Source organism: Melanotaenia boesemani, chromosome 4 (assembly GCF_017639745.1).
Source record: "Melanotaenia boesemani isolate fMelBoe1 chromosome 4, fMelBoe1.pri, whole genome shotgun sequence".
Taxonomy (NCBI): Eukaryota; Metazoa; Chordata; class Actinopteri; order Atheriniformes; family Melanotaeniidae; genus Melanotaenia; species Melanotaenia boesemani.
In genome coordinates, this window is record NC_055685.1 from 38,816,509 (window position 1) to 38,831,213 (window position 14,705).

Here is a 14,705-nt window from a genome sequence, read left to right on the forward strand (position 1 = left end):
TAGTTCCTTCTTCATGTTTATATGAAACAACCTGATTTTCACTAATTTCTGTCTAAAAATGTCCAAAAGCAAAACAGCTCCTGATGGTTTTAATAAAAACATCTGCAGAAATGGAAATCATTCACAGAGAATTCCTTTTCATCCTTTTACAGGAAGATGTTTTCATCCATCACTCATTAAGCTTTCAATCAATAAATAACTCAGTAGTTTGTTGTTTTCTGATTTGTTTTGATTTCTGTCTGAAAAACCGGTTCAGTCGGTAACAGCTGATCAGAGGAGGGTTAGGATGAGACACGCGGCCTGTATGAGGAGTTTCAGGCCAGGCTTCAGTCCTGAATCTCCGCGGTGTCCCTGGAGGTCCTGGCCCACCGAGGCACACTCTGGGTTCCAGCTCCAGGTGTTTTTCTTCCTTCCTGTAAAACCTGGTTTGTGGATTCTGGGCTGAATGTAAGCAGCTGCTTACTTTCATTTCTGATTAAACTCTGACCACAGCTGCTTCATTAACCCTTAAAACGCCACAAGGGTTAAAAACACTTATAAATCACTAATGATATGAAGTGTGCAGAGCTGATTTTCTTCAGAAACTCAGATAAGGACAGTGTGGAGGACTGGTCTCTGGTTACTGAGAGGTCAAACTATCTGAGACCTTCTCCAGTTCTTCCTCTCTGCAGAGAAAATGGTCGAATGGTTTCTTCCACCTCTGCAGGGAAGACTGTTTACACAACATCTCCACACCAGCATGCTGCAGGATTTATTCTAGCTGAAGGGCTTCATTCTTCAGAGAAATTCAAGTTAATAAATGTCAGCTTCCCTGGAGCCAGTTTCTTTTTTCTTTTAAAGATGAAGAAAAACAAAAAGACAAAATAAAAGATCCAGTTCAGCAACAGCTGAGACAGAAAACAAAGACCTGTAATTACGAAGGAACCTGAAATATCACCTGGAACCAGGACGGGAGCTTCGTCAGCCTCAGACCTCCTCTCTGTTATCGTTTATCATTTCACAACACACACACGGAGAGGGTGACGCTATGAAAGCAGCACACACTCATAAACACGTGGACTTCCTCACACACGGTGACGGGCGTCCAAAGAGCACAGCTGCTGTCCAGAGCAGAACGTTATGATCCCACAGAGGCAGGAATCAGACCCACGGCCTGCCCCGGCGTGTGTCTGGTGCCCCGGCGTGTGTCTGGTGCCCCGGCGTACGTCTGGTGCCCCGGCGTACGTCTGGTGCCCCGGCGTACGTCTGGTCCGGGGTCAGTTAGAGAGAAACAGTCGGCAGTGCGACAACTCTGGAAAATTCTTCCCAACTCCAGAGAGTTCAGCTTGGGGTGAAAAGAGCAGCAGAAAGAAAACCCACCTTTCGCTTCTTCCTGCGCCGATGATGGGGGGGGTTCCTGGGCTTCGGGGGGGCTTTACTCTCCGCGGAGCCCATGTTTCACCGAACACACACACCAGACAGCTGCTTCTCCTCGTCTGACACAAACTGGCCCTGAATGAGTCGCTCAGTTTCCACTCCTCCCCCTCCGTACCTGTTCACCTCCCCCGCCCCTCCCCCGCAGCACAGCGAAGGAATGCCAGTTATTTCTGCACCACCTTCTACTGGTTATTTCTCTTATCTCCTCTTTACAACCACTGAAATCATTCCAACCTTCACCGCTTTACTTTTACTCCTCCCTAAACCCCTAAACCCCCCGCTTCCCGCTTCAAAAGCACTTTTTTATTCCCAGCAGGAGTTCAGCTTCCAAACTGAATCCAGGTCGTGAATCGAGTCCAGTTTTACAGCAGGAGTCACACCAGTCCCACAAAAACTACACCCTCCTCCTCCTTCCCTGGAGCCGGGCAGGGTTAGCCCCCCCACCCCTCGGGGCGGAGCAGCTCCACATGGAGTCTTCAGTTTAAGAATGCAGGGCAGATAAGACACACACGGTCTCATTCCTCTCCATCCACCCGCTGCAGCTCCGATCAATACGAGTCAGGTGGGGGGGAGCTGCTGTAAACAGCTGCAGAAGTGGGACGTTTCTGCTGTTTTCTGTTTTTTTCTGCTAATACGTGAAGGTGTTCCAACCAGCAGCCGGTGCTGGGAGTTACACAACAGCCCGACACTCGTAAACAGCTGATAACAGTTTACAGGACAGATAATCATCGACTTTCACTCAGACACGAAGATAACAGCCGATTTATTTCTGCTTTAACCTCAGATTTGCAGCTGTGGTGCAGAGTTGATGTGTGTGTCCTACAGACGCTTTTTACAAGCTGCTAATGCAGATTAGTTCACATCACAGGTCAAATTATGAAACCTGCAGGTCTGAGAGCGAGTTAGCCAGAAAACCAGCCGGCGCAGCGAGCAGGTCTTTCTTCAGGCTGCTGACAAATCTGAGCAGAGCCAGTTTTAACAGAGGAAGCTGCAGGAACTTTAATGCTGCATGATCCACTAAGCAGAGCAAATATTTACACCCACATCCAGGATGCTGCAGGACATCCTGCTGCTCTGGACCAATCAGAGACCAGAAACAAAGACCTGCTGCTACCTGCAGCCGATCTGTGGCAGAATAAAGGCGGATAAAATCCTTCCCAACAAAGTGATGGAGGTTTCTACCACAGATCTTCTAAAAGCTAAAAGATTCTAAACAAACGTTTTCTGTTTGTTTTCTGCTGCCAGTCTGACAGAGAAACTAGTTTCCGTTCGTGTTCTGCTCAGACATGAAGTCCGTATCGGATGGTGTCCTCACAGAATCCAGCTTTCCATCATCTTGGAAGATTTCATGCAGACGAACCTAAATGTTCTAAAAGCTTCTAAATTCCCTTTCTGAACTGAAACCTTATGAAATGTCTCGAAAAAGAAATAAAAAGCAACAAGAATGTTTTAAATAACTCTGAACCTCATTTAATTTTATACACAAAAAAACAGCTTATAGCAAACAAATGATCCAAAACACTATTTTATATTTATTATTATTCATTTATATGTATAATTATTTTATTATATATTTATATTCATTTAGTTATAATTACGCTTATTTGAAAATTATTGAGTTTTATTTATTTGCTTTTATTCACTCTTATTTCTGTATATATTATTTATTATTTATTAATGTATTTATTGTTAATTTATCTCATATTTTATTTTGTCTTTGTTTTTAGATTAGATTTTTTTCTTTATTTCAATTATTTGTTTAAATTGTAAAACTCTCGTGGCTTATTCTACTGTGTTGTATATGAGAGCTGAATCAGAGCAGCGATGGAGGAACGAACTTTCCTCAGAGCTGCTCAGGCTGATCGCTGGTTAGATTCCTGATGGTTGGTTCTCCCTGTGCATGCATGTAAAATAACACCACAGTAACTGGAGATCATTACAATAGCTGCTCCTCAACATTCGACATCAATGATTTCACAACTGGGTGAACTCATCATCTTTGCATGCCATTTCCTGAGGGCTAAGCCCCCCCGTCTTTAATTCCTAGAGACGTCCCTGGTTTTAACACAACTGTGGGATCGGGACAAACAACAGGAAGGAGTTTGTTCAGCAGCTTGCAGAACCTCCAGTTACACATCTTCCACACAGCGTTTATACACACATTCACGTCTATCAGCAGCATGTCTGTGTGTGTGTGTGTGTGTGTGTGTGTGTGTGCGCGCGCTAATGGCAGCTGGGTGTGGTCGGGCCTCTCGTCAATGCTTCCTGCTAAAAACAGCCACAACATTTTGCTCCACTCCTCCTCCTGCAGCTGCAAACAGAAACACATCTTATCTCTAGCTGATGCTGTAATTACAGGCTGGGAGGAAGATGAACGTTTCCCCTCATCCATCCTCCTGAAGTGCAGCGAGACCAACCTGCACGTACATGAACATCCATCTAGCTGCCTTCAGAGACGGGGAGCTGCAGCAGAAGGAGACGGTGAAGCCTCCATATCTACTAGAATTATTTCTATTATTATTATTTAAACAGTCTAATAAAAAGCGACAATGTGCTTAAAAAGCTGCTTTGTGTGCTAAAAACAGATTTAAATTCCAGCTAATGTTGACATGACTTCTCTGAGGTTTGGGATTCACGTCAGTCCTCAGAGGAAGAACATTTTTATCAATTTGTTAACATAATGTTGGGGTCTTTAAAGGTTTCCTGCTGTTTTCAGGCTCCAAACATTCTGGCCTGACGTAACAAGACGTTTAACTTCATCAAAGCCCAGCACTGTGCTCATTCCCGTTTTAAATTTAAAGATGCAGCCGCAGATTAAAATGAAGTCAGTCTAAAATATTGCTCAGAGAGAAGGACGCCTCTATTTGTTTCCTCCACCACTCACAGATCTTAGACATAAGAGGCGGAGAGGATGCCCAAACCCTGTTTCAAAAGATTTGTGATGCTGTGTATGCAAATAAATGAAAAAAAATAAAAATAAATAAAAATAAATAAAAAAAAAATAAAAAAAAAAAAATGAAAATTCATTTCCAAGCCTCATCAACACATATTTCATTCCCAACAGCTGACAGTGAATCTGATGCAGCAACACGTCTGGAAAAAGTTGAAAAAGGAGCAACAAAAGGCTGGAAAAGTACCTGGTACAAACCAGAAACACCTGGAGGAGCATTAGACAACTAATCAGGTTACCTGGCAACAGGTCAGTAACATGACTTGGTATAAAAGGAGCATTTCAGAGAGGCAGAGTCTCTCAGAGGGAAAGATGGACAGAGCTTCACCAATCTGAGACAAACTGGATCTAAACATCGACTATGAAGAAGCCTGTCTGTTCACTGGGAAGCCCACTAATGCAGGTTCAAGCTCCATCATGCAGAGAAGAAGCCAGATGTGAACAAGATCCAGAACCAGCTTCTTCCATCTTCTCTGGACCAAAGCTCATTTAAAATGGTCTGAGGCAAAGTGGAAACCTGGATGAAGATGTGAACTAGTTTGTGTAAAGCATGGACGGCGTGTCCTGCAGACTAAAGAGGAGAGGGAGCATCCAGCTTGTTATCAGTGGACAGGTGAAAAGCTGCATCTCTGATGGGATGGGGCTGCATTAGTGCCTATGGCGTGGGCAGCTTCCACATCTGTGAAGCTCCATCAATGCTGAAAAGCACATGGAGGTTTTAGAGCAACATCTGCTCCCATCCAGACAACATCTCTTTCAGGGAAGGTCTTGCAGATTTCAGCAAGACGATGCTGAACCACATCCTGCATCCAGCACAGCAGCATGGCTTCACAGGAGAAGAGTCCAGCTGCTGAACTGGCCTGCCTGCAGTCCAGTCATGGAAGCAGAAATCCAGCAACCAACGTCCAGGACTGTAGAGCAACTAGAATCCTGCATCAGACCAGAATGGGACAACAATCCTCTCCTAAAACTCCAGCAACTGGTCTCCTCACTTCCCAGACGTTTCCAGACATGTTAGAAGAAGAGATGCTACACCATGCTGAACACCACCCTGGAACTACTTTTTACACCATGCCGAACATCACCCTGGAACTACTTTTTACACCGTGCTAAACATCACCCTGGAACTACTTTTTACACCATGCCGAACATCACCCTGGAACTACTTTTTACACCGTGCCGAACATCACCCTGGAACTACTTTTTACACCGTGCCGAACATCACCCTGGAACTACTTTTTACACCGTGCTAAACATCACCCTGGAACTACTTTTTACACCAAGCCGAACACCACCCTGGAACTACTTTTTACACCGTGCCGAACATCACCCTGGAACTACTTTTTACACCGTACCGAACATCACCCTGGAACTACTTTTTCCACCGTGCCGAACATCACCCTGGAACTACTTTTTACACCGTGCCGAACATCACCCTGGAACTACTTTTTACACCGTGCCGAACATCACCCTGGAACTACTTTTTACACCGTGCCGAACATCACCCTGGAACTACTTTTTACACCAAGCCGAACGCCACCCTGGAACTACTTTTTACACCGTGCCGAACGTCATCCTGGAACTACTTTTTACACCGTGCCGAACGTCATCCTGGAACTACTTTTTACACCAAGCCGAACATCACCCTGGAACTACTTTTTACACCAAGCCGAACATCACCCTGGAACTACTTTTTACACCGTGCCGAACATCACCCTGGAACTACTTTTTACACCGTGCTGAACATCAGCCTGGAACTACTTTTTACACCAAGTCGAACACCACCCTGGAACTACTTTTTACACCGTGCCGAACATCACCCTGGAACTACTTTTTACACCGTGCCGAACGTCACCCTGGAACTACTTTTTACACCGTGCCGACCATCACCCTGGAACTACTTTTTACCCCGTGCCGAACATCACCCTGGAACTACTTTTTACACCGTGCCGAACATCACCCTGGAACTACTTTTTACACCGTGCCGAACATCACCCTGGAACTACTTTTTACACCGTGCCGACCATCACCCTGGAACTACTTTTTACACCATACGAACATCACCCTGGAACTACTTTTTACACCGTGCCGAACATCACCCTGGAACTACTTTTTACACCATGCCGAACATCACCCTGGAACTACTTTTTACACCGTGCCGAACATCACCCTGGAACTACTTTTTACACAGTGCTGACCATCACCCTGGAACTACTTTTTACACCATACGAACATCACCCTGGAACTACTTTTTACACCATACGAACATCACCCTGGAACTACTTTTTACACCGTGCTGAACATCACCCTGGAACTACTTTTTACACCGTGCCGAACATCACCCTGGAACTACTTTTTACACCGTGCTAAACATCACCCTGGAACTACTTTTTACACCATGCCTAACATCACCCTGGAACTACTTTTTACACCGTGCTGAACATCACCCTGGAACTACTTTTTACACCATGCCGAACATCACCCTGGAACTACTTTTTACACCGTGCTAAACATCACCCTGGAACTACTTTTTACACCATGCCGAACATCACCCTGGAACTACTTTTTACACCATGCTAAACATCACCCTGGAACTACTTTTTACACCGTGCTGAACATCACCCTGGAACTACTTTTTACACCGTGCTGAACATCACCCTGGAACTACTTTTTACACCGTGCTGAACATCACCCTGGAACTACTTTTTACACCGTGCTGAACATCACCCTGGAACTACTTTTTACACCGTGCCGAACATCACCCTGGAACTACTTTTTACACCGTGCTGACCATCACCCTGGAACTACTTTTTACACCATACGAACATCACCCTGGAACTACTTTTTACACCGTGCCGAACATCACCCTGGAACTACTTTTTACACCATGCCGAACATCACCCTGGAACTACTTTTTACACCGTGCCGAACATCACCCTGGAACTACTTTTTACACAGTGCTGACCATCACCCTGGAACTACTTTTTACACCATACGAACATCACCCTGGAACTACTTTTTACACCATACGAACATCACCCTGGAACTACTTTTTACACCATACGAACATCACCCTGGAACTACTTTTTACACCGTGCTGAACATCACCCTGGAACTACTTTTTACACCGTGCCGAACATCACCCTGGAACTACTTTTTACACCGTGCTAAACATCACCCTGGAACTACTTTTTACACCATGCCTAACATCACCCTGGAACTACTTTTTACACCGTGCTGAACATCACCCTGGAACTACTTTTTACACCGTGCCGAACATCACCCTGGAACTACTTTTTACACCGTGCTAAACATCACCCTGGAACTACTTTTTACACCATGCCTAACATCACCCTGGAACTACTTTTTACACCATGCTAAACATCACCCTGGAACTACTTTTTACACCGTGCTGAACATCACCCTGGAACTACTTTTTACACCGTGCTGAACATCACCCTGGAACTACTTTTTACACCGTGCTGAACATCACCCTGGAACTACTTTTTACACCGTGCTGAACATCACCCTGGAACTACTTTTTACACCGTGCTGAACATCCATGAAGTTGGAACATCTTCCAATAAAAACGACTCAAAAGCAACTAGTCGTGTCACACAGGTGAGGTTTGTGTTGTATGTCCATTGTTGTGTATATATTGTAAAAGCTGTTTGTTCTTGTTTGTCATATTTGAGGACTACGGATGGAAAGCAGCTTCCAGCTAAATCTGGCATATTTACACAATGTGATAAAAATGTACAAAGTGTTTGTTAATGTGAATTGTCCTAAATAAAATAAAATAAATCAGATTCACTATAAACTCGTATTTTCCATCAGATGCTAAGACGTCTCAGTTTCAACATCTGAGATGTTGTTTATCTTCTACTGGGAAGAAAAGATGGGTTTAAGGGATTCTGCTTTTATTTACATTTTGCACAAAGTCCCAACTTTTTTGGATTTAGGTCTTTAGCTCACATACAGAGAAACGAGAGGAGAGTACCTCAGAGAAGAGATGCTGGATGACTGTAGCCAGGGCCTCCACCCTCCGATTGCCCTGCAGGAGCAGCTTCTTCAGCTGACTGATGGCCTGCTTCTTCCTCTCTGCCTGCTCTTTGTTCAGGTTCTGTTTGGCTGTGGTCGACCCCTCCGCCACTGTAGCCCCGCCTGCTCCGGGTCTGGATGAGTTCTGAAGGCGGGGTCCAGTTTTAGGGCTGGACCGTGACCCAGTTCTTGCTTTGAACCCATGCCCAGCAGGTCCAGCAGAGCCTGATGTGGTGGAGGCAGCTTCAGTGGGAGGAGCTGGGAGAGCTGGCGTCGCCGGCGTGTTTGCATTCACCTCATCTGGAACCTGATCATACGAACAGAAAAACCCCACGTTGGACCACAAACAGAAAAAAATCCTACGTTTGGGGGATAAAATTTCATTTCACTTTAACAAAAGTTAATTTAGTGAGTAAATTTCTTTAGACTGACCCAGCTCAGTAAAAAGGAAACTCCTTCATTTTTAAATCCTTTACATCATCAGATGCTGTTCAGTAAGAGTCTACAGAAGTTTCCTCCATGTCTGAGCTGAGGAACGTAAAGAGGAGGACGTACTGGTTCTGGTGGAGGAAGCTGCTGGTTTCCTGCTGCAGACGCTGCGATCTGGGAGCCGCCGCTGGTGGTCCCCGGTCTCACCGCCGCCTCCCGGGGTTTGCTTTTCTCCACTGCAAGACAGCGGCGACCTCTGAGTGTGTGGCCGGCAGGTGCAACATTCAACATGATGTCCACGCACACACACTGCAGCACAACGTGCACTCCCAACCTACAAACGCTCCTTCATCCTCCACATCAAACACAGAAAAACACGCATCTGGTCCAGGAGAATACGCCCTACCCACTGCTCCAGGATGAGACAGATGCATCATGGGAATGTGAGGTAATGATGGCCACTTGGTGTGTGTGTGTGTGTGTGTGTCCTGAGTGTACATTAAGGAGTGCATTACTAGAGCAAAGCAATTAGAGACACATCAGCTCTCCTCCTCCTCCTCCTCCAGTCAGCTCCTCGTCGTCCAGATTCTCCCTGACTGGAAACACGAAACTGCTGATATCTGCACGTATGAATAATGTTATGACCTGAAAGATGTTTGATGAGGCGCACACACTCAGGATTCCTGGAGAATCACATGTGAGGTGTAAAAACCTCCAACTCTGCAGGACCGGTACTCGTGTGGTTTGTGATTCTTTCTGTGGGGTGAGACTAAATATTAACATTTAAAACTCCACTCAAACCCAAAATAAATAAATAACTATCGAGTGTATATTTTGCGAACTCAGCGAGGTGTGTGTTGTGTAAATCTGTGCTGGTGCTTGGCCCAGAGGCTGGGAGACACCGCCCCCTGGTGGCAAACACCGAGCAGAACAACAACACTTTAGTGGCAGCAGGAGGAGAAAATCATCTGGAAGAGGCACCAAACCAACAAAAACTAACAGAAACCAACAAAAACCAACAGAAATCACTTCCTGTGTGCAGCTCGGCTTCATAACAACAATAAAAACACATCAGTGGAACACAAGGAGCCTGTACAGAAGACCAAGGTCGAGTTCAGAGATTTCAGCCCCGTTTCTGTGTTTTAATTAAAACCTGATTCTTGATTAATTTTCTGTTTTATGTTGTAGTAAACGTACTGGTGGGAAGATGTAAGAAGGATACTTCACTTCCTTTTTTTTAAACAATGAATCCATCAGCACATGAAAAAATAAATTAAAAAAACTGAAAACTTTCATTCTGAACACCAGCAAGTGGAAAATATTCAGACCCGACAGGATTATTTCCTTTTCTGTGAAACCGGCTCAGCAAGGAACGCTGGTTACACGGTAAACATGAAGAGCAGCAGTGATGTTCTCAGTAATCAGACTAAGACGTTTACATGATGCAAATCAGTTTAACGGAGAAAGTTTCTGCCTGATGAGTGTGTGTGTGAGAAGAGTGTGACCTGCTATAACATGCCGTTCTGTGTGTGAGATAAGTGTATGTGAGATGAGTGTGTGTGAGGGGTGAGTGTGTGTGAGGAGTGTGTCCTGCTTTAAGGAGCCGTTCGGTGTGTGTGTGTGTGTGTGTGACGGCGGTGTGTACCTGGAGGCTGCCAGGCTGGCATGCAGAGCTGCTGAGCCCAGACTGAGAGAGAAACCAGACGGTTAGCATGCTATTCGCTGTACAGAGGAAACACACAGAGGACACTTCCTGCTGCGTCAGGAGGATCTGCTCGGGTCAGATCACCTGCATGACATCACGAGGAACCATGTGACCCAGCTGAAGGCGGACCAGCACATTTTCATTTAATTTAATCCATTTATTCTGAAAACGAATTAAGCTGCTTCCTGACCGGTGGGAAGGTCCGCTGTGTGTTTTATGTATTTCAGGGGAAACCAGTGCAGAGGAGGAAGCTGGGGATGAGGAGGAAGAGGAGGGATGAAGGCTTCATGTCATGTGCTATTTCCATTTCTTTGCTGTACTTGATGTAAAATCAGATGAAAAAAAAGACAAAAAGCCTGGATAACTCCATTTTCTGCTTCCACAATAAACAAAACTTTATATAAAACGTAATTAAATGTACGTGCAGAGATTAACCCGACATTCCTGCTCGTGTCAGACTTCCCCCCAAGCTCTCCAACAGGCTGAAACCTGGTTGCTACCATCACCCTGCAGCATCGGGCCTTAAGCAGATCACAGCTTGTTGTGGGTTTGTCTTTAATAAGCTGCCACATTAACACTCAGAGACTCAAATCCTCCGCAAACAGAAAAAACTGGCAGATTACGGTGCAGCCATGTCAGGTTTAAACACCAACCCTGAGGACGATTACTGCTGGATTACTCTGGATCTGTGTTTACAGGAGGGAAAGTGTACCAGCAGAGCGGGGGCACGAGAGGCCACGTCACCGCAGGCGGTCCAAACCTCCACCTGCTGGATTCTGGGACTCGAACGGTGAAACTAGGATTTTATAAACACGAGAAGCAGATGGAGGTTCTACATGTTGGAAAGGGTCCGTCTCACATGATGAAGCAGAAACAGACCACAGGAGCAGAAAACACCTCCTACACACGCCCGTTACCGTGGAAACAAGCATGCAGAGCAGGAGGTAAACGTGTCCTGTTTCTGACCTGCTTGCTTTCAGCCAGATCATGTGGTTTCCTAGCAACCACATTTTTACTCCTGGCTGATGAGAGATGAAAGCAACTGGATGGGAAGATGGATAACAGTCTCCCAAGAAAGATCCGAGTCTGAATCCGTTTCGAAACCTTTGCTTAGTTCTCCATTTTTCTTAAGTAAACATACAGTAAATCAGTATCTCTTTGGAAATACATTAATTGTCTCCGTGAAATCCCACAAAAAGTTATAAAAACCGATAAGTTAGCTTAAAGCTAACATCTATGGAAAATACAATTGGCAAGCTAGCCGTTAGCATGGACTAAAACAAGTTTATCAGCAAATGTTTACCTCAACAAAAATTTCTGTGTTCAACTACAACTAGAATACTTACAGGCTAATGTTTTCTGGCCATAAAGGAGAGATATAAAGCTTCTTCTTAACTTCCATATTCTGTCTGGACCGACTACGGAAAATCTGAAGGGACAAAACACTGTTTTACTGAAAGAAATCTCTACTTTTGGTAACAGAACGTCACAGTATGATGTTTCTGGATTTTCCGGCAATGGAACAAATACGTTCAGTAAAGAAGACAAAAATAAATCATTGTTTACATGTTAATGATGTTTGTCAGTATCTGACATTCAGGGAGTTCAAAGCATCTCAGTGCTTGAATTTATTGAAGAAGAAAGTGACGATGTGCAGCAATAAAGAAAATTGTGCAACACAGTCATGCATCATGGAATCAAATCGTGAGACCAATGAAGATGCACAGCTTTAGAAACACAAACTAAGTTGGAAAATCCTCGCGAGCTTCAGCTGATGCAAACCTCTTAAACAGCTGTTACTGATGCATCGTGTCCAAAAGATAACCTGACCTCGTCTCCACAGAGAACATCTCTGCCTAGTTTTATAATCAGTCAAAAATCCTGCAGCTGGAATCTTCTGCTGGATGCTATTCATGCAGCTAGCGCGCGCATCTGCTCCACATCAGATTAACGTCCGCGTGAGTGGCCAGCCTCAGCTGAACCTCTGCAGCGTGCACGAGCCGTACGCGTGGCGACTAAAGCCTGCTCTAACCTACATTTCAGGGTGATGGCAGGCGGCAGCAGGGAAGTGGGTCTGTGGCGCTGAGACCCAGAAACACAGTAGCCAAGCACGTGCTGCAGAGCTCAGATGGAGCAGCAGGGAGGCCAGTTCAGAGCGCGAGCCGATTTCTGGATGAGCTGACGAGAAACGTTGGTTCATAGATCCAGATCCATGTCCAGGCTGAAATTTGGAAGAGGTTCAGGTCAGAGATGTTCACAAGTCATTTTTTGCAAGTCCAAGTCAAGTCTGAAGTCTTTGGGGGGTAAGACTTGATCAAGTCTCAAGTCTTTGGTCACGAGTCCAAGTCAAGTCTCAAGTCTCGATAAAATAATTTCCCATGTCTTTTCTTTTTTAATGAACCTTCTTATCTGCTGCTATTCGGTCAACTAAGAAATAAGAACGCTGTCCAGCTATATTTTATATATTTAAAGCATCAACTGTATTATTATCCCTCCTTCATCTACTTTCATAAAATATCAGTACTGATTAGTTGTTATATGATCACTTTAAAAGAGTACTGCAGTGCAATATAAATGAAAACACACAATGAATGATTTCCTTTAAAAGGAAAATGTATTCTATTTCTTAATATTAAGAGGAATGCTAAAAATGACAGACTAAAGTACCAGAAAACAATTAATATTCCAGTAACGATAAACTAATGATAATAAACGCCACGTTAACGTTGCTCCGTTCAAATTAGTGTGACAAGCAAACTGACATTCACTGATGCATTCAAATGTTCAGTTACGAAACTGGTAAGCTAAACATAGCTGCAGCTGTACTAAACATGTTTGCTAACCGTGCATATAGGCTAACGTGACCCACCTGTCCGGGTGAGTTTTTAGGTGCCTGATGAAATTAGATGTGGTTGACCCTGCATCTTTAATCTTTGTATTGCAGACTTTGCAGTCGGCGCTTCTTTTATTGTTCTCTTGTTTGAAGTTTTTAAAGCCAAACGTAATAATGAACGGTACTGCTGCGGCAGCGCCAGCATCTGCTCTGTCGGTCGCCATAGTGTCATTTGAACAAAGTATCAATGCGCGGGGCTGCAAGCCGCGCACCTGGGGTTGTATCATCTGGTTACCATGGTTACCATGTGGCAAAAGGAGGAAATGATATTAAGCTTCTCTGACATTTCAATTTTGCCAATGAAAATACGCCCAGAAAATAAAGATTGTTCACGAGTCCCAAGCCGCGAGTCCGAGTCGAGTCTGAAGTCAATTTAGGTGCGACTTAAGTGCGACTCGAGTCCGAGTCGCAAACTCGAGTCCCCATCTCTGGTTCAGGTAAATCCACATGGAAACGTTTTCAGCTCCAGAGTCAGCTGGGCGGCCTGATGAGGCTGGAGACGTTTGAGCCAAACTGGAGTAAAACGCTTCAGCTTCTCTTGTTTTATCAACCTGAGGTGCATCCCAGATAAACACGTTCATCCAAACTACAGAAAAATACAGCAATCATCCAAAAACCTGGAAGTGAATCGTCTTTTTTTTTGTTTAGACTCTGATAAATGACACGCACACATTTAAACTTCAGTCTGCAGTCAGAGCTCACATCGGGTTGGGGATCCATCATTTCCTCAATCAGTTCGATTAAATCTGATTCAGTATGGCTTCATTTACTGATATTTATGTAACACTAGTTTTTCTTGCATATTTAAACATTCTCATAACTTTTTTTTTATAAAACACTGAGCCAGTTTACATGAGCATCAAATCATCTGGGAGTAATCAGATTACTGTAATGATCCGACATCAGATCTCTACAAGCACTTCTGAAAAACCATATTCCAAAGATCGGCGTCTACATTAATCGGTCCATTGCCCGTCCAGCAAGCCATCGTCTTCCTCTTGTTGCTCCGTTTGCTTTCCAACCATCACCTGCAGGCAGACCCGCGGTTCTCAATCACACCAGAGTCCGAACGCGCGTTCATACTGCTTCAAATGAACCAGACTTTCTGTGGAAGTGGACCAGGGTTTGCTTAAAGCGGACCAAGCAGCGCCAGTGTGAACCGCTCAAAGATCTTTTTAGATCTCTACTGAAGACTCACTTCTAAACATTTAATTGTTTTTAGTCATTTTAAATTATTCTATTGTATTGATTCCTCATGATGTCGTTATGAT

General features: G+C 44.5%; 1 protein-coding gene across 3 annotated transcripts in view; it reads right to left on the bottom strand.

The window, feature by feature from the left end:
- LOC121638481 (microtubule-associated tumor suppressor 1 homolog) overlaps positions 1–14,705 on the bottom strand; it is a 79,242-nt gene that overhangs the window by 10,117 nt on the left and 54,420 nt on the right. For all 3 annotated transcript variants that reach the window (XM_041983310.1, XM_041983308.1, XM_041983309.1), the window contains exons 8-9: positions 8,963–9,072; positions 8,367–8,714 (exon numbers count right to left, since the gene is read on the bottom strand). In XM_041983310.1, coding sequence (XP_041839244.1) covers positions 8,367–8,714; positions 8,963–9,072 — 458 coding nt within the window. The remainder of the gene's footprint in view (positions 1–8,366; positions 8,715–8,962; positions 9,073–14,705) is intronic.